This window comes from Linepithema humile, chromosome 7, assembly GCF_040581485.1.
Source record: "Linepithema humile isolate Giens D197 chromosome 7, Lhum_UNIL_v1.0, whole genome shotgun sequence".
NCBI classification, from domain to species: Eukaryota; Metazoa; Arthropoda; class Insecta; order Hymenoptera; family Formicidae; genus Linepithema; species Linepithema humile.
Window position 1 is genome coordinate 14,930,802 of NC_090134.1, and position 13,276 is coordinate 14,944,077.

General features: G+C 32.5%; 1 protein-coding gene and 1 long non-coding RNA gene across 2 annotated transcripts in view; one reads left to right on the plus strand and one right to left on the minus strand.

The window, feature by feature from the left end:
- Nucleotides 1-1,532: 1,532 nt before the first annotated feature.
- Nucleotides 1,533-13,276, minus strand: part of LOC137001292 (uncharacterized) — a 32,789-nt gene continuing 21,045 nt past the window's right edge. The window contains exons 5-6 of the mRNA XM_067359930.1: nt 2,875-3,013; nt 1,533-2,795 (exon numbers count right to left, since the gene is read on the minus strand). Of these exons, the coding sequence (XP_067216031.1) occupies nt 2,661-2,795; nt 2,875-3,013 (274 nt within the window). The 3' untranslated portion in view covers nt 1,533-2,660. The remainder of the gene's footprint in view (nt 2,796-2,874; nt 3,014-13,276) is intronic.
- Nucleotides 9,647-11,612, plus strand: LOC137001060 (uncharacterized). The gene is made up of 3 exons (XR_010891210.1): nt 9,647-10,706; nt 11,317-11,428; nt 11,519-11,612. It is a non-coding gene; the product is annotated as an uncharacterized lncRNA (long non-coding RNA).

Here is a 13,276-nt window from a genome sequence, read left to right on the forward strand (position 1 = left end):
ATTCTGATAATATAATCTAATTGTTATTTAATCAAATATCAAAATATATTTCTTAATATAATTGTTATAAGAAATGATCCGGTAGCATAAATACGTAGTGTTAATAATAATTGCTTCATAGAAGATACTGCATTATTTCTAGGAAATATATATATATATATATAATTTAAACTTGTAATTATAATTATAAAATAATAATAAAGAACTTACTTATTTGTCAAAAATTCTAACTTTTCTCTAATATGTTCCAATATTAATTATACCAAATCTTTACTTTATCTAAATCGCATTTTAAATGCAACGTCATCTAATGTTTCAAAATAATTAACTCGCTGTTTAAATCTTTTTCTTCTTCGTCCCAATTGTTCAATATTTTTATCATTAGAATCTAAAGACCACAAAAGATTAAAATATGCCATCATATCAACAAAATAATAATAATTATTTGTCACAATTATTTTTAACGTATCTGTAACGTGTCAACCACTGTCAATGAGTGTTGAGTGTTGAGTTTTGACAAAATGATATCCAATAAAGGTCAGGATACATATTTGATAATATGATATACAGGGTGATTCAAAATAACCTGATGTCCTTCCAATGCCATATTCTTGAGCGAATTCTGAGACGATTTTTCCTTTTACAAAATTTTGTCCGAAGCTTAGTTTTCGAGTTATAATTGAAAATAGTTTGGTACTTACGAGTCCGATACAACGGACAGGCAGGGACGATGCAATGCGTCATGAGACGACAGTAAACACTTGACAGTCTCATTATACATTGTGCGTCCCTGCCTGCCCGTTGTACCGAACTCGTAAGTTGCTATCTATTTCAATTATAACTCGAAAACTAAGCTTCGGACAAAATTTTGTAAAAAAAAATCGTCTCAGAATTCGCTCAAGAATATGGCATTGCAAGGACATCAGGTTATTTTGAATCACCCTGTATAGAAATAAAAATAGAGTATTGCTAGTAACATTTCTAAAAACTGGCGTTAAATTACTTTAAACAGTCGAGATCAACCTTTTAACTTAAACTCGGTTCACAGATATTTAAACGCCGTTAAATAGTTGGTAGAAACCAATATTTAGGTTAAGTTAAGATAACCAAATGTCACTAGTTAATTTTTAATTTCTTAAACCACGTTGGTTGAAACGGCCCTTAGAGATCTTAGAAAATCATAAATATGATATTATTAAATGCATAATAAAAGTATACTTAAACCCGCGGCACACGGTACTATTTTCTCTGCTGGATTGCTTACGTGCGTTTGTACTGGCAATCTTGCTGTCTGCAAGACTGGAAATTATGTGTCTACTGGTCATGCTACTGACTGATATGCTGGATTTCCATGATAAAACAGATGCTATTTTTCTTGCGTGGTTCTGTGCTGATTCATTGCAAGAGCCAATCGCGACACAACCTTGGCTGCGTTCCGTAAAGAGCATATGCGCGCATGTATCTACAGTATACGTAACGTATACTGTAAATACATGCGCGCATATGCTCTTTACGGAACGCAACCCTTATTAGTTAGATTAGGTTAATGGCCTGCTCCATGTTTACTTCAGTTTGCTTAGCCAGTACGGAAGCCCACATCGTCTGAAGCCAAGCCAACAATATGGCCAGTAGCACGTCAGCACTGCTGCCCATACGATAGCAAGTATGCACATCTAGTTAGCAATCCAGCAGAGAAAATAATACTGTGTGCCGCGGGTTTAAGTATACTTTTATTATGCGGGCTTTAGGGTGCCGTCACATACAGCCCGTAATCCGTAATCCGCACCGAAAGTCCGCAAAAGTTACTAGGTATTTCGTCCGTAACGTTACGTGTGTTTTTATCTCCTTGTGTCCCATGGAGCCGTAAATACAGACGTAACGGTAGTGCTATTTTTTATTTAACAGATTATAATTGTTTATTTGTATTTTATTTATAAGAAAACTACAGAATATATTATGATTTTAACAAAAGTTTTAATTAAATCGTCAAATTTAGTTAAATAAATAAAATTAGAAAAAGCATTACTAGTAATAACTAGTAACTTGTAGTAACTTTTACGGAAATTTCATGGAATTACGGCTCCATGGGACACAAGGAATTAAAAACACACGTAATGTTACAAACGAAATACCTAGTAACTTATGCGGACTTCCGGTGCGGATTACGGATTACGGGCTGCATGTGACGGCACCTTTAGACATTAAGTTTTTCCACGAAAGAAATTTGTAAACCAGAATGCAACACGATATATTTGTAAGGCACTAATACTAAAATAACATTATTTAAAGAGCAATAAAAATACCACGTTTCTGCACATTAATTATTCTTAATATTTTGGCACAATATTTATGAACAATCACCCGTCTAATCTTTGCATCCTTCTTACGTACTTTGAATTTCCCGCACTGTGCCACACGGGACGGGGCCAAATATCGAAAGATGGATACATGTCCTTATACACGGGTTGAATAGGAGAAGTGGAGATAACTAGCAGTCCATATTTTCATAGTCAAAGAGCTCAATGGTCTAACCGTATCTTAAGCAACACAGCACTTTCCAGTTTATATATAGTTCATTGAATTTATATAAACATTCAAAATGTAATTAAAAAATTTTTAATCATTTTCTTCTATTTAAAAAAAAATTGCAGAAAAATTTTTTATTTCTTTGTGGTCAAAAAGTGGTTTCTTCCCGTAAAGTCCAATTCATAAAGACCATTGTATACAGCAGCATAAATATGGGCGTTATCAAATTCTAGAGAACATATATCTTTGTCATGTTCCACATTATACGCCTAAAAATTTTTAAGACAATTAATAATAATTCACTAATAAAGTACAAGATACAAAAAAATTTGAAAACAAAATACAAACTTTAATGGCAACACTCTGTCTCTGGTCCCATAGAACTCCTGCACTACCCCCCGTCACAAAAGTGTACAAATTATCTGATGAGCAACAACAGAATGGAGCATATATGGAAGAACCCCATTTACGTACAAATTCAGATGTTCTGCAATCACAATAGCAAATATAAATAAATTGAATGACTAGTATTAACCCAAGTAGCACATATTTGTTTCAAAAACGTTTCACAAATGTTTCTTTGAAACGTTTCATAACAGTTCTAAAAAACGTTTTTCATTGGTAAAAATGTCAACCCGAAATACGTTAAGGCCGGTATTCATAGTCATTTCTTATATTTAAGATCGTCTTAATGGCCGGTTTATGCTTCGGTCTTAATCTTAATCTTAAGAGTTGATAACGTAGAATGCCATAAGGGCGTTTATACTTCCCTAGTCTTAATCTTAGTCTTAATCTTAATCTTGGAAAGATCCCATCTTTTAACTTTAGTCCCTAATGTCCTAAGGCCGGGCCAATGAGGTAAGTCTGACGTCCGACGCAGCACGAAACCGCGCGAAATAATGGTTTTCGATTCTTGTAAAATACAAAAATGAGTGATGCTGATTTAATTGAATGTGTCCAACAATTCGATGTTGTTTGGAATAAAAAAAATCCAAATTATAAAAATAAATTAATGGTTAGGTTTTGTTACATTTGCACATGCGTAGTCCGAATTTCCAGGGAAGCATAAACGAGTCCTTAAGATTAAGTTAAGATTAAGACTAAGATTAAGATTAAGACCGAAGCATAAACCAGCCATAAGTCGTCGTCATCGTCGTCTTAAGATACTAATATGGCTTTTTGATTGGTTCGTAGCATTTTAAGACAAAACTTAAGACAATCTTAAATATAAGAACGGACTATGAATATCGGCCTAAGAGAAATGTTATTTTTCCGACAAAAAAACGTTTAAGAAACGATCAAAAAAACGTTATTTTTCCGACAAAAAAACGTTTAAGAAACAATTAAAAAAGAGTTTTTTTTCTTTTATCAGCAAAAAAATATACTTTTTTTTACGGAATTAATAAAATAATGTATTCGTACATATGTATATGTGTACCCAGATAGCACAAATGTCTTAAAAACATCTGTAAGAAGGTCTGATGAAGGCCTAATATAGGTCGAAACGTTTGTCTTTATAATATATGATATAATATATTGCATGAATAACTAGCAACGACTCTTTTTGCCTTTTTCATCTAATATTAATTCATATTTTTATTGGAACCTTAATATTATTATTGTATTTCAATATATACAGGGTGGGCTATTTTAATCCATCCACGCAAATTTCTCCGTAAGTAAGCCAAATACAGAAAAATGGTTCAGACAAAAGTTGTTCAGGACAATGGGGGTCACCTATTTATGCTAGTGACTTTGACCTTGAAGTCAATTTTTAAGGTTATTTGAAGGTCAGAGTTATTTTTTTAAATGAAAACCCCTATTTTTGATTCCAAAATCTAATAGCTGGTGTCAAGAGCTTTCCAAAACACTATGGGTGTTTACGATAATTCAAGTTCGAGTTAGTTTCACTAGGACCGAAAAATGAGATAGACATAACCATCTAGAATCTTTATGATTTATGACAACTCGACGCTGTCTTGTATTGCTTGAGTTAAATTAATTGAATTTGTTGAGTTTATAGAGCAAATTTTATTGTAATAAAAAAATGTCAACTGCAAATCAGTCTATGAAAGAAACAAATAATGTTGGTATGTATGTTGGTATACCTCTTTAAAGCCTTGTGTCCACGATGCTAGAACTCGATCCGAGATCTCGGTCCGAGTCCTCGAACAATAATATTTATACTTGGCTGAATATAGTTAGCGTTGTAATCGAGTTACGATTCTTTACGATGATTTTCTGATCTATGTTATAGAAAACTCATATCTTCAAACAACCACTAAGTTGGTTTATAGATATCATCAAGTGATGCACCGCTTGATTTCGAATGTTTTATTTTATTTAGATGGTCCAGATATTGTAATCTTAAATTATTAATTTTTTTTTTGCAATTTTAGTTGTTAGTGGTTGTTTTGTTAATTCTTTGTACTGATTACAGATTATCTGTAAAGCTTGATCTCGTTTCATACGATTATGATAATCAACACTTTTTGTAACATATATACAAAGATGTTGTTGATATAACATTAATAAAATTTTAACATTTTCCTTATTATCCATTTTTTATTATAAAAGAAGTTTTTACTGAAAATCAATTTTATATATTATTATACTTTTCTTGAAAAATAATATGTATATATAGGTTATAATATATTTTTAATGTCTAATTTAATCTGCATTGAAACTAATAATAACTACTTATGTAAATCTTATTAATTATTAATCTTATTAATTTATTTTATTTAAGAATTATATTTCTCTTATTTTTTCAATTCTATAATTACTTACTAAAATATTATTTATATTGTTCACAGTATCTCGTATCACTATAAGTATCTTATATTTTGTCTTGACAGATAGTAAAAGAAACTAGTAAAATCTAATAACTCGCAATAACTCGTACCGAAAAATGGGACGCAACGCATTTTTTCGTTCGAGCTTTTTATTCGAGTTCTGCATCCAAGTTCAGTGTGTACATGATCCGAGTTCTAGTAACTTTCCCTCGGTCCGAGATCTCGGACCGAGTTCTAGCATCGTGGACACAAGGCTTAATAGATATAATTATATATATATGTATATAATTATATTTATTAAACTCAACAAATTCAATGAATTTAACTCAAGCAATACAAGACAACGTCGAGTTGTCATGAATCATAAAGGTTCTAGATGGTTATGTATATCTCATTGTCGGTCCTAGTGAAACTAACTCGAACTTGAATTATCGTAAACACCCTATAATAAAGTTATTTTTCATTAAGTACTTTTCGAGTTATGAGGCTTGTAAATTACAGTATTTTGACATAAAATACAAAATATCTTGTAAAACATTCAATTTTTGGAAATCTTACCTTAATACTTTTATGCATAAAATAATGAGACGAATCAATTGGTATAAAGAAAACACATTGGTTTTAAAAAAAAGTATGCAGTTGCATGTTGCAAATTACATATTTTTTCTTGAAAGCAACTATGTGTTTTCTTTATACCAATTGATTCGTCTCATTATTTTATGCATAAAAGTATTAAGGTAAGATTCTCAAAAATTGAATGTTTTACAAGATATTTTGTATTTTATGTCAAAATACTGTAATTTACAAGCCTCATAACTCGAAAAGTACTTAATAAAAAATAACTTTATTATAGTGTTTTGAAAAGCTCTTGACACCAGCTATTAGATTTTGGAATCAAAAATAGGGATTTCCATTTAAAAAAATAACTCTGATCTTCAAATGACCTTAAAAATTGACTTCAAGGTCAAAGTCACTAGCACAAATAGGTGACCCCCATTGTCTTAAACAACTTTTGTCTAAACCATTTTTCTGTATTTGGCTTACTTACGGAGAAATTTGCGTGGATGGATTAAAATGGCCCACCCTGTATAACTCACCTTATTTGCCGCAGAAGTGCGAAGATATTTAGTATAAATTTTGGCGTTGGCGTTTTGATACAAAATAGATCAAGTCGTAAGTCATGTCATAACGGCTATGATCCAGTGATGCGATGTTTCCTACCGGGCTCCCTGCTTCCGAGTTCCACAAGCAAAAAGCGTTCAGCACATGTACGCGCTTCTCGCTTGTGTGGGGTAGGAAATTTGTGCCCGGTAGAAAACATGGCATCACTGTTATGATCTATACATGAGAATCGATAATTCTAACCTCATCGCCCTCTTTAGTATTCGCATATTTGAAAATAAAAATTAACATGTAGTCTCTGTAGTGATTATACGTATACATAATTTTGAATTAAAAACATTTAGTTTTTTCTTGTTTTTTAAAAACGTGAAAAAAACGTTTTTTAAATTATAGTTTTAAAAATGTTTCTGTTGAATGGTTTCAAAAACGTTTCTTATTAATGCTTAACGGTTAAGAAACATTGGATACATTTAGGAAATGTATCCCACGCAGCACAAAACATCTTATGACATCTTAAAGATATCTTAATGTCAAGGTATGTTTTCAAGCAAAGGACAAGTTGACACAAATCGACACAAGTATCACTCTGTCTTTGTTCGATATTCAATGAGCAACAGAGAGAATAATACTTTTGTGTCGCTTGTGTCTCTTGGTGGAAAACTACCAAAGTAATCCTCAGGACATTGAGATATCCCTAAGATGTCATAGGATGTTTTGTGCTGTGTGGGATATGAAACGAACATGTGCTACCTGGGAACAGTAAGATTTATTACCTTAAATCCATTTTTTTAATAGAACAATAAAAACACATGAGAATAGTGTGAGGATCCTCCCACAGTAGTTGGCAACAATAATTATCATATTTTTTATCCATTACCTGATAACTAAAATTCCTTTACATTAGCATGTTGTATATTTTATTCCAAATATACATAAAAACCTATGTTCTGTCTAGCAAGAGAAAGATTCACGGTTAAGATAAAAACTCGTCCATTTCGCTCAGGTTTCCCCTCACGGGACGCTTATGCCCGTTTCCACCAACGTGGTTCAAAATCTGAACCAAGTTTAAACTCCGATCAATGACATTTTGCGTTCCATCAATTATTTAGTAAAAGTTCAACTCAGTTAAACGGCGTTTATCGTGAACGCCCATTTTTGGCCGACTAACAAGTTTGAACGGCGTTTAAGCAGAAAACAATGCAATATTTGAGGTTATGTGTAGTTGCAGTATCTGTACTTGATATTGTATGTTTTCCAGCAAAGGACACAAGTTGACACAAATCGACACAAGTATTATTCTGTCTTTGTTCAATATTCAATGAGCAACAGAGAGAATAATACTTTTGTGTCGCTTGTGTCTTTTGGTGGAAAACTATCATTGTATACACGAAATTTCTTGTGTAGATCATTATGGCATCTTATAATATTTTATCCGATTTATCTGATGATGAAGATATTGTAATCGAAAGAAGGCCTAGAAGATTTGAATTACGTATGAACTATTTTGATGATTTGGAAGACATTGAATTTAAAATATGGTACAGTTGAATAAGGAATGTACAAGGATGGACTTTTATTAGGAGATAATAGTTATTCTATAATATCGTATTTAATGACGCATTGTTGCTCATTAGGTTTGTTCTTTATTGCTGAACTTTCTGCACTAGTTTACACTAGAGATGGGCGATTTTAAAAAATAACTTGATATTTTAAATATCGAGTAAAAGAAAAAAAATCATAAAAGTGTCGATTATATTACTAAAAAGAAATCGAAAAATCGATTAATTGTTTTATTTTCCTTTTAATTCCTTTTAATTTATTTTTTAAAGAAATCTTAATTAATATTTATTCTGCAATTTATATATTAATTTTATTTTAATTTCAAAAAAAATTTCTTTAAATCAAGTTTTTTAATAAATCTGTAGAAAAATATCCATTGCTAAATACAGCTGAAAAAAAAACAGTTTTATTAACTTTATTAATTGAAATAAAAGTTTTTATATGAATTTCTTATTATGCACTCTGCTGGAACAAATAACACTTAGTTCTTGTATGTAATACGAGTACATACAAATTGTTACCTAATCTTTTGCCTCTAACCTAACTGATAGCTCGCGCAAAATACAGCATAAAGACAATATTTATAACTTAACCTTATCCTTTTATGGCTTCTGGGGATCGACTACGGGTGCATTCGTTTATGCAGTTACTGCCGCAGATGTCGTTCGTTTACTCCGCCTGCGAAAATAACTGCAGCGCAGTTTGTCGTTCGTTTACGCAGGGATGTATCTCATCTGCGCAGGTACTTCGGAGGTCCTGCTCTGGATGCTCTGCTTGCAGTACTGCGTAAACGAATACACCCATTGCGAATCTAGCTTAATTATCTGCATCCACATTGATTAATTAAAATGTGAAAATAGATTTTATTAAAATAAAAAATCAAAAAGGGGTAGAACAACTCCTCGAAATCGATCCCGCAAAAGTAAAAGTAATCCAAGATAAGTATTATATAATGGAAAAATTTTTTAAAGTTTACGATATTCGTATTTACAATCAAATTAACCTAAAAATGCACACGTATTAAATGTAGATTGAAAATCTAAACACATTATAAAATTTTAAACTGTCTGAATTTTCTATAAACAAATTTTGTAATGTTTTGGGATTTGTTTTTGTAAATTTATCTCAGGTACAGGTTCTGCTGCAATAGTTCCTAACCATGTAATGATTTCGTCTACAGCTGATATAGAAAAAGGATCAGAGAACTCTCAATTTAAGAATGTTTTGATCCCGTCTTCATTATTTTCGCAAAATTTTGTATAGACACAACGTAATGCAACTTCGCCAATGCTTTTAAATCCATTCACGCAGCCATTCACGCAGGTGTGCGTTCGGTAAATTAGATAACGTGACTAGCAGATGATAAACGCAGTGGATGCGCTAACCGCTGCATAAACGAATGCACCCTATGGGTTTGTTCGTTTTAGCTACACTGGGGCTGCTCTGGGTCTGCTCTACACAGGATAATACAGGACAGATAAATAGTTTGTCCTGTATTATCTTGTTTAGAGCAGACCCAGAGCTGCCCCAGTGCAGCTAAAACGAACAAGTCTTATGTATCATGCAATATAGTGAAAATGACAAAAGTGAGCAAATTTACTATCTATGATCTTATTAGTCAACATCTAGTAAAATTGCTCACTTTTATTATTCCTGCCGGCCTCAGCTCTTTTGACGAAGTTAGCGATCTAGTACTAGTATAGACATCTGTGACATTGCATGATATAAAATCAACCCCCAGAATAAGGATGGGCGAGATTTATCGATTAATCAAAATAACCGATAATTTTGTTTCAATTAATCGATATTTTCAACCGATTAATTTTTCTTTCGAGTAATCAATATTTGATTCTTTTCACTTAACATCGCCAAACTGATTCTGTATCATGCAATGTAGTGAAAATGACAAAAGTGAGCAAATTTACTAGGTGTTGACCAATAAGATCATAGATAGACCTTCAGAAGCCATAAAAGGATAAGATTAAGTTATAAATATTGTCTCTATGCTGTATTTTGCGCGGGCTATCAATTAGGTTAGGGCAAAAAATTAGGTAACAATTTGTATGTACTCGTATTACAAACAAGAACTAAAGCCCGCGGCACACGGTACTATTTTCTCTGCTAGATTGCCAACTAGAGTAGTTTTCCACCAAGAGACACAAGCGACACAAAAGTATTATTCTTTCTGTTGCTCATTCAATATCGAACAAAGACAGAGTGATACTTGTGTCGATTTGTGTCAACTTGTGTTCTTTGCTGGAAAACATACTAGATGTGCATACTTGCTATTGTGTGGGCAGCAGTGCTACTGGCCATATTGTTGGCTTGACTTCAGACGATGCGGGCTTCCATACTGGCTAAGCAAACTGAATTAAACATGGAGTAGGCCATTGCCACTGCAGGGCAACATAAAAAAATGCAATTGCATTATTTTTAATTTTTGCTTTGCAATTTGCTATGGACATCATATTTGTTAATGTATAACAATACTAACACCAACCAAGAGAATACTTTCACGTAACTTAACTTAATTTAACTAATGAGGTTGTGTCGTGATTGGCTCTTGCAATGAGCCAGCACAGAACCACGCAAGAAAAATAGCACCTGTTCTATCATGGAAATCCAGCATATCAGTCAGTAGCATGACCAGTAGACACACAATTTCCAGTCTAGCAGACAGCAAGATTGCCAGCACAAACGCACGTAAGCAATCCAGCAGAGAAAATAGTACCGTGTACCGCTGGCTTTACGTAAGGTCTGTTCTTTATAGCTGAACTGGCTGCACTAGTTCAGAGTTTATCTTTTTCCCTCCATATTGGAAGGAGAAAGTAAACTCTGAACTAGTGCAACCAGTTCAGCTATAAAGAACAAACCTACTATTTCAATTCAGTTCAGTGCAGTGTGAACTCAGTGCAGCAATAAAGAACAAACCTAGGCCGGTATTCATAGTCATTTCTTATATTTAAAATCGTCTTAAGTCATCGTCATCGTCGTCTTAAGATACTAATATGGCTTTTTGATTGGTTCGTAGCATTTTAAGACAAAACTTAAAACAATCTTAAATATAAGAACGGACAATGAATACCGGCTCTATTGTTAAATCCACGAACTCCTGCGGAGCAACTTTACAATGAATCGCATATACGTACTCGAAATATAATTGAACGCCTCTTCGGAATTTGGAAAAGACGATTTCCAGTTTTAGCATTAGGACTACGTTTGCAATTGAACAAAGTAATGGTTGTAATAGTGGTCACCGCTGTTTTACACAACATTGCTCGTCAAAATATTTTTCCTTACTTAAATCTTCCAGCACCTTGGGATCAACTATTTAATCATGGCAATATAAATCCTCTTGATAATGCAGATAACAGAAATAATGATAATGCTGCCAATAGAAGAATATTTATCGACTATTTTCAGAGGTAAAGAAAATAAAAATATAATGTACAATATAATTTGTACAAAATATTGGAAATAATATATTAATAATTACACTTCTGTTTGTATTACAGTTTATTGTAAGTTGGGCTATTAAATTAAAGAAAAAAGTCTACTAGAAGAAAATACAAACAATGTTATTGTAAAACATTATTATAATATTAATTATTTAGAGAATATGTAATGTAAATATACTATATACATATTTTGAAAATATAACAGTCTTATATTTCTCAATCCTATCTTTTGCATTTGTTATATAAAATATTAACAATTATTTACTTCATTATTTAGTTAATTATATTAAGACTGTATAATATTTCTTATATTGCTAATAAAACAAATAATATTTATGACATATAAATAAATCTTGCTTTTTTATCACATCTCTTTGAACAAAGTAAACCTTCCACAAATATATATTGTTGTTTACAGAAAGTCGTTCTTCTATGCGAGAAGAAGTCGATAATCTCTTCTTTTTCCAACGGAAGATTATGTATTTTGTAATCGTTTTTTATTTAACCGCAGTCGCTCTCTCACTCACGACTTCAATTCGTCCAATGTCGCGGCGCGAACACGTCAATTATTAAACAAGTTATAACATGCTTATTAACGGTTGTACAACTGTTGTGTTTTCTAAACGCACCAATCACATTATTTGATACAAATATAATTTGAGTTAGCACACATATGGGGTGCTTACGATAATTCAAATTCGAGTTAGTTTCACTAGGGCCAAAAAATGAGATAGACATAACCATCTAGAACCTTTATGATTTATGACAACTCGACGCTGTCTTGTATTGCTTGAGTTATATTCATTGAATTTATTGAGTTTATTGAGCAAATTTTATTGTAATAGAAAAATGTTATTTATTATTATTATTAATTATATTATTATTAATTTATTAAAGAGGTATACCAACATACATACCAACATTATTTGTTTCTTTCATAGACTGATTTGCAGTTGACATTTTTTTATTACAATAAAATTTGCTCAATAAACTCAACAAATTCAATGAATTTAACTCAAGCAATACAAGACAGCGTCGAGTTGTCATGAATCATAAAGGTTCTAGATGGTTATGTCTATCTCATTTTTCGGTCCTAGTGAAACTAACTCGAACTTGAATTATCGTAAACACCCATGGTATATGTTCAGTTGATTGGAAAGAAGGTACAGTTGAAAGAAAGCAAAACAAGTTGACCAAAGATTAAACTGCGATTAAAGTTAAACGCAGTTTCCTGGAACTCTGAATTGAACAACGTTGGAGGAAACCAAGATCTATAGAGAGAAGGTTACCTCAATAAAACCGGTTGTTGGCGAGGGACGATGAAAGAAGGGGAGAGCTAGAAGCAGCTTGTTGACGAGGGACGATGAAGGAAGGGAAGAGCATGATGATCTCATCTGCAAACAGTAGCTGTCTGAGATAGTTTCTGCTCGCAGATGACATCAGCATTGCCCCTCTTGCCGCTCGCCCTTCTCTGCATTTGCCCCTTTTGTCGCTCGTCCCTCTTTGCGTATGAGGTAACCTTCTCTCTACAGATCTTGACTTTTTTCAACGTCTATTAACTCTAACCGACTGGTAACTTTTCAGAATAGCCAACTTAAAACTCGAAACTTGTATATGTCGTTAATCCTAAAATCTCAGTATATTGATAAAAAATGTATAGAAATTGACTGTAAAAAAAGATTTTGCAATACTAACACTATATTATTATATTATATACATTGAAATATATACCATACTGGAACGAGCACGTCTTTGTTCTCGACCGGTCAGATGGAGATAGCTGTTCGGACCCGGATCTCTCTATCTAACTAACAG